Source organism: Corvus cornix, chromosome 6, assembly GCF_000738735.6.
Source record: "Corvus cornix cornix isolate S_Up_H32 chromosome 6, ASM73873v5, whole genome shotgun sequence".
Lineage (NCBI taxonomy): Eukaryota > Metazoa > Chordata > Aves > Passeriformes > Corvidae > Corvus > Corvus cornix.
This window is the reverse complement of record NC_046336.1, coordinates 10,255,418-10,262,120: the sequence shown is the minus strand read 5'-3', so window position 1 is coordinate 10,262,120 and position 6,703 is coordinate 10,255,418. Positions and strand designations below refer to the sequence as shown.

General features: G+C 43.5%; 1 protein-coding gene across 3 annotated transcripts in view; it reads right to left on the bottom strand.

The window, feature by feature from the left end:
* Window positions 1-242: 242 nt before the first annotated feature.
* XPNPEP1 (X-prolyl aminopeptidase 1) overlaps window positions 243-6,703 on the bottom strand; it is a 31,576-nt gene continuing 25,115 nt past the window's right edge. For all 3 annotated transcript variants that reach the window (XM_010409072.4, XM_019293932.3, XM_020583882.2), the window contains 6 exons: window positions 5,805-5,865; window positions 4,906-4,975; window positions 3,563-3,736; window positions 2,638-2,714; window positions 1,865-1,963; window positions 243-806 (listed from right to left, as the gene is read on the bottom strand). In XM_010409072.4, coding sequence (XP_010407374.3) covers window positions 678-806; window positions 1,865-1,963; window positions 2,638-2,714; window positions 3,563-3,736; window positions 4,906-4,975; window positions 5,805-5,865 — 610 coding nt within the window. In that variant the 3' untranslated portion in view covers window positions 243-677. The remainder of the gene's footprint in view (window positions 807-1,864; window positions 1,964-2,637; window positions 2,715-3,562; window positions 3,737-4,905; window positions 4,976-5,804; window positions 5,866-6,703) is intronic.

The window sequence follows — 6,703 nt, the reverse complement described above, 5'->3', positions numbered from 1 at the left end:
CGCTCTGCACACACAAACCTCGGCCGAGTGCCTCCATATCCTTCCAGGACCTGTCACAACGCAGAACCGACTGCTCCTGCCAGCTCTCTCCATAACCTCTGCCCAGTGCCTGGCACCAGGCAGTCCTATACATATTTCTTCCCTGTCTGAGCTGCATGCACACGTAAAGGTGGAAAGATGAGGTTCCTGTCCTTCTTCAAGCTGCCAAACCCAACACATCACTGACTGCAAGAGAAGACAGATGGAGCAAACAGCAGATTGGAATCTTTTATTCAGTAATCAGTCCTGCTGTGTGGGTAACATCTTAGCAACTGGAACCCAAGTATGCAAAAATACTGAGTTTTCACAGTGAAAAACCAGACAGTATAAAATATTCCAGTATTGCCTCTTAAAATCATTATTGAAATAAGACCCCTGTTTCAAAGGCAACGTGCTGATTTATTTTGTTTGTTTTCTATGCTCAATCCCTCCCCCAAAACACTTGTTCAGACAGTAACCCTCCTCAGCCCCACCTTACCCACACGTGTTGTGGGGCAAGAAACACTACATGAAATCCCTTCTTGATTTCCAAATGCTTATTGAAGAATGTCCTCCCCGTAGTGCCAAGGTCCAGAAGACGCAGGTGATGGGAACACGGAGCCGCGCTGATGTTCCACACACCGCAGACAATGGTGGTGCTACTGAACTCTGCCCAGAGGCTCCGTCTCCCGGAGCAGCCACTGAAGAGCTTCGTGCCGGCCTTGCCTCTCCAGCTCTGCTCCAACTACTTCCCTGCACTTCTGATGGTACTCGTTCACCCAGTTACACTGGAGAAAGGGAGGGGTAGGACAGTCAGCACACACACAGAAGAGAGTTCGTGACCTTACAAGTTACGTACAGCCAAAAACATTGGTAGGCCCTTGTGCTCTTTGGGTCTGAGCTGCTAGGCTGCGCTGGAATCCTGTCCTGAAGAGGATTCAGATCTCCATTATATGGATGTGACTTGTAAATTTGATAAGGGTAGGAACTGAAGCAATTTGTCCTGGGTTTTCAGAGGAGACAAGAGTCAATTCAGCTGACAAGTAAAGTCTCTGCAAATCACTGCCTCCAGCAAGTCTGAAGAGCTGCCTTGGCACAGTTTAATGAACAGCTTTGCAAAATTGTAACTGGACAATGCACTCCTGAGGCAGAAGCTGCCCTATTGATCTGAACAGGTAACCAACCCTAGGGCAGATCCTGGTACCCTCCACAACCCTCCTCAGCAAACAGAAATGCAAAACAGGGTTATCATTCCAAAGAGGAGGATGTGCTGAGGTAAAATAAGGAGTATGGTAGAAAAACAGGATGAAATATGCCATGGAGAAGGTAGTGGGAGACTTAAAAAGAAAGCTTAGAGTATGAAGCTGTTCAGGAAATAAATGCTGCTGAGCAGGTGTCAGAGAAGTCTGCTCAGAGTTGCTATGTACTGAACAATGGGGTGTGCCTGAATGGGACTGGTCACAAGCAGATAGAGACAAGATGGAACAGTCATCACAATAGTCCTTGGGGAAACAGCATCATAAGACAGACACTTGCCAGAAGCAAATTAAGGCAGGAGTAGGAAAAGAGATGATAGCAGCACGTATCATATTAAGGGAACTACCAAAACAACGTAATTGGTGGGACCCTCGCTGCCCTCATCATATAACTTAGATAGGAAGAACCTCTGAAAGGCTCGTTTAGTTCACCCCCTCACTTCAAAGTAGATCAAGCTTAAAAATAAGTCAGAGTGCTCAGGATTGCTCTCTGGATCTATGAAATGGAACAAAGGCCAGTGGTTCTTGCAAACAGAACAGAACAAGCTGGTTCTAGTGTAAAGAAGGCGATGCAAACCTGTTTTACTTACCTCCTTTTCTGTCAGCAAATTAACATCAATCATTTTCATCTGGATTGGAACCAGGGTCAAGGGTTCAAAAGTCAGGCTCCCTCTGTTTTTGAAATTGTACTGCAGCAGAAAGACAAACGGATTGTATGGTTTTAGAAACAGCTCCACCTGGATCATACTTACTCCTTGGTTATGTCATCACTACAGAACAACCCAGGTAACATTCAAATGAGAGGGTAGCAACTTACAGTAACATTTTTCTTACAGCTCAAGCAAAGAATCTCAATATAAACCTTAGTTACTTCTTTCAGTGGTCCCTTTCTAAAGGTCAAAAATCATACAGGACTTCAGCTTGATGACTATATGATCATTTTCAGTCTGGCACTTCTAAAAGCATAACCAGCCAGACTGGCAACTGTAGTGTCAAGATCTGTAGTTTCGTTTCTACTGCTGCTGAGGACTCTCTACCAGAAAGAAAAATCACAATTTGAGGTCAACCAGTTCTACAGCAATGACTCCAAGGGGCTGAAAAGATGCTTCAATACACAGATAGAAAACAATTTAAAACAACTCTCACACACACATTTCAACCCATGGAAACTCTGCAGCTGTTTCCTGTGCCCCCATTAACAAGGGCAACTTAGAACCACTGTTCACCAGTGTGGGGGTTTGGAGACCAGAAATCTTGAGTAGGCTTTAACTGTCTGCAGCATGGTCCCACCTCAAGTTCCAGTACTTTAAGTTTTATAACCAGCAAGTCATGGAGAAAGGTGCATCCTGAACAGGTTATTCACCTTGGTTTCGGCAGGGATCACGAGGACAACATTTTCTATTCGGATCCCAAAGGACCCATCTTCGTAATAGCCAGGCTCTGCAGAAACAGACAGTAATTAAATAAGCCACATTGCTGCACTCTGCAAGTTCTTATTCCCTATGGCCAAACTTCCCCTCTATGTCTTTAGTCCACTGAAGTCACTAAGCAATCTTGACATCAGGCAACCACAGAGGCAAACAAATTTCTGATGCTACTAAATAAACCCGCACAGAAGCCCCGAGCAAGGTGACAGCAGAAGTTCTCAAAGAGAGCAGAAACAAGACAGACAGCCCTCAAGCTTCAGAAGCTCCTTGGAATTCAAGAGAGAGCACAGAATTCTTGTGTTATATACAAATACCAGAAACTCTGAAAATATTAATGTCTTCATGAAAGGCAGGTGGGTAACCCCTTCCTCAAAACACTCTTTTAGAGACTGTTCCCCTGACTTCCTGAGAGGACTTTGCAGCCCTGAAGGAATGTAAGTCTCTCAGCAAACCCCAGCAGGCTGTTAATTTACTACTGGAAGAATGAGGCATGCAAAGATTTAACAGCTGCCTCAAATAGCCCATAGCAAAGACAGGATCAGCTCCTGAAAGCTTGGTGTCCACCTTGTACTGCAGCCAGTTCTTCCACAGTATGCCAGGGCCAGCTGGTCAGCACAGCTCTTCTGCGGCCTGTGCTGTAGAGAGCAGGAAGCAGTCCTGCAGCACCCCACTGCAAAGGTGCTTCATGGAAGGTGAAAAGCTAAAGTGAGGGTCTTTACCTAGACAGCTTAAATGACAACTAAAACAACAAGCTGAGGAAGCAGGCCCAGAGCTTTTGACCCAACCCTTCCTGTCATCTGCAGGTCCCTTAAGAGCTTGGTCCCTCCCCAGTGACCAGAGAGAATCACCAGTGCTAAATACCATCAGAGACAATCATTCCAGCCTCCAAGGGCTCGTCTGCAAAGGTTTTGTAGCTAATGCCACAAGGACCCTCATGTACATTTAGGAAAGAGCCAACTCCATGTCCTGTCCCATGCAGGTAGTCCAAGCCACAGTCCCACAGGGCAGAGCGGGCAAAGGAGTCTAGAAGGTGACCTGTAGACAGACAAGGAGAGAATTCAATCAAGTCAGGGTCCCTCAGAGACACTGATAATCACACTGAAGGTTCAAACCTGAAAAACATGCAAAAAAAAAACCAAACAAAAAAAACCTACCAGCACCCCCATCAAAAGTTTCCACCACCACCAACCAAAGAAAGCACATCATTGGATGGTTAGAAGTTATGGGGCAGATTTGACAATTGTGACATTCAGGCTCTTTGTCAGCTAAAGAGCCCCTCTCTCTTCCATTACATAGGTCTTGAGAAGACGGTCTGTAACAAACATTGCACTGCTGCTTGTTCCACTGGCATTTTCAGAAAATAATCTAATGGTTAAAGGTCCCACAGAGAATTCAGTACCTTTCGTAAAAGGAGCTGCACTAACTGAACTGAAAATAGGAGAGCTGACAATTGTATTTGGTGGACTAATCAGCCAGGCTTCTTGCCTGGATGACCACCCATTTCACATTGTTTCAATCAGAGGGCACAGAATTTCTGTTGCCTGCATGTGAACACCCATGTATCCAAGTTCAGACACCTTTCAGTTTCAGTTTGGGTTTCTCATAGCACCATGCAGCTGCTTTTAACTTGCCTACCCAAGAATGCAAACTAAAGAAATCTCTAAAAAGAGGTGATTTTGTATAAGGTATGATCAGGGAGAAAATAACTGTAACAAATTCACCAGAGGTGGATGTATGTCACAGCTTCTCCTGCACAAAATCAAAACAGCTCCTTTGTGTGTCATTTTCCCCAAGTATTTTCCCACTGATATAAGAGATTCCACAGTAACTGGAAGAGAATTAGCCAGTCCTTATGAAGCTGGAAAGGGACCTCTCACTTTGATAGGGCCATTAGTAAAGAATAAAGACAACCTCCAAGCACAGAAAGGTCACAGATGCGTTAAGAGTGCCACTGAGTGATGAAAGTCACTATCACCCTAGAGCCAGAGCACTTCCAATATCCTTTGGACTCCCCCCTCAGAATTTTCAGCACTGGTTGATGCTGAGAGAAAAGGCATCAGCAATCCAGAATCCAAACTGCTGTGACAGAAACAGACAGTTACATCAACATCTGCCTAATCTGCCTAGACCTGTCAATCATAACATTGTTCTCAGACCACTTAATGGCTCTTCAGAGGTCAAAACACTCCAACTCACCAACCTACCTTTGGTTCCATTTGGGAAGATGGCTGCACTCACAGCTATATGTCCCTTCAGGACATATGTGAAGCATTCCTGTCAAAGAAATGTGTGCCATAAGTAAAGAGGGAAAGAAAAAGCTTTGTATTTCCCAAGAAGAGAAAGAAAGGCTGCATCTTGTAGCAAATTGTGAAAGATATGGAAAAACTTGCTTGTGGTCTCCTGTGGCTGGAAATGCCAAAGCAAACCATGAGTAAAATACATTTAAATCACTCTGAAGATCCCTCTCCAGTAACTACAGAGAGAGCATCACAAACTCAGACTGCAGGTTTAGCAGCAGCATTCACCTGATCTACATGATTGATGTCCTTTGTGGCTGTACTTTTACTTCCTGGGCTAAGTGAACTATAATAATGAAATTAGTTTTAGTTAAGACTAATAAAAAGTTAAAGAAGCAATTTAAAATAAACAAAATTACATTGGTGAATTTTCAACAAAGACCTTTTCAGGTAAGTCTGAGACTGATTTTTCATATGGTACACTAGGCACAATCTGACTGGAGCCTTGCATCAAACACTGAGCCTTGCACTAAATTACACCCTCCTGGCTCCTGTATTGGACAAACCAGTAATGTTTATCCTCAGTTTGCTGATTTTCTTATTTCTTAGAAGAAACATGTCACTTTGCAGATGAGAACTGTGCATTTTAAGATAGGAAGGTGTCAATTCTCTATAACAGTTTATATTTTGGAAGTCTGAAGTATGACAGTCTCCTTTGCAGTCTTTATCCAAATGCTGCCACATACTGGTAAATAAATGGTAACTCGATAGAGAACTTTGACTACATAGCAATAGGGCATATTACTAATTTAAGTATCTCTAATAATAAGGGTCAGATCACAAACCACAGTGTGATGCCAGCTTACCTTTTCATAGGCTGATGGTGTGCCAAAATGCATTGTCCTGGTCACATCTGTTGTACCATCTCTTCAGAGGCAAACAAAGATGCAGGAACCAAAGGGATGGGAGAAAAATAAAGATCAAAGTGAGAATGCACAGAAAACCCAGTCACACTGCAACAAACCAACCAAGCTCATAAATGGATAAAGTCATCTGCTCTGTGCTACACAAGACTGATGATGTAACTGCTCCTAATCTCAAAAATTCCTGAACACAGTGCCCTAGATGTAGCAATAATGATTTACAATTCTAACTGTTATCTTTCAAACATAAGCATCCCAAAGCTCTTCACAAATTGGAATCTAAACTTCTCATAAAAACGATGCTAATTTGAGGTTTAGCAACTGGTACCTGTCCATTGAGAACAGGCCAAATTTAGGCTATTTGTATGGAAGGTGATTCATTAACAGCTTTTAAACATATACTTATGCACAAATGACAGCTACCAGCTCAGGAAAGGGAAGTGTAAGGGGAGATAGTATCCCTTTCATCCTCAGGATGTTTTCTGCTAAGATTTCTAGAAATCATCCTGCATTTGGATAGGGGTTAATCCAATAGATCAAAACTGGCTCTAAGTTCCTTCTGCAAATAGCATTTTGAGCCTGCTGTCAAAACCACAATGGCTCTTGAAATAACGAGTTCCCTTTGAAACGCTCACTCCTGTCCCTGTGCTCTTCCCCAGCACACACAGGCCATGGTCACAAAGAACTCACGGTTTAACTTCTCAGCAGGGACAAGCAAAGCATCCCTGTCACAATGCTCTGGTAAGTGCCATTGATGTCCAGCTTACATTGTATCCAAAGGGCTGCTTTTCATAGTGGCACTAAGGAAATCGTTAATTAGGCCATCGGGGGGAGGAAAAAAG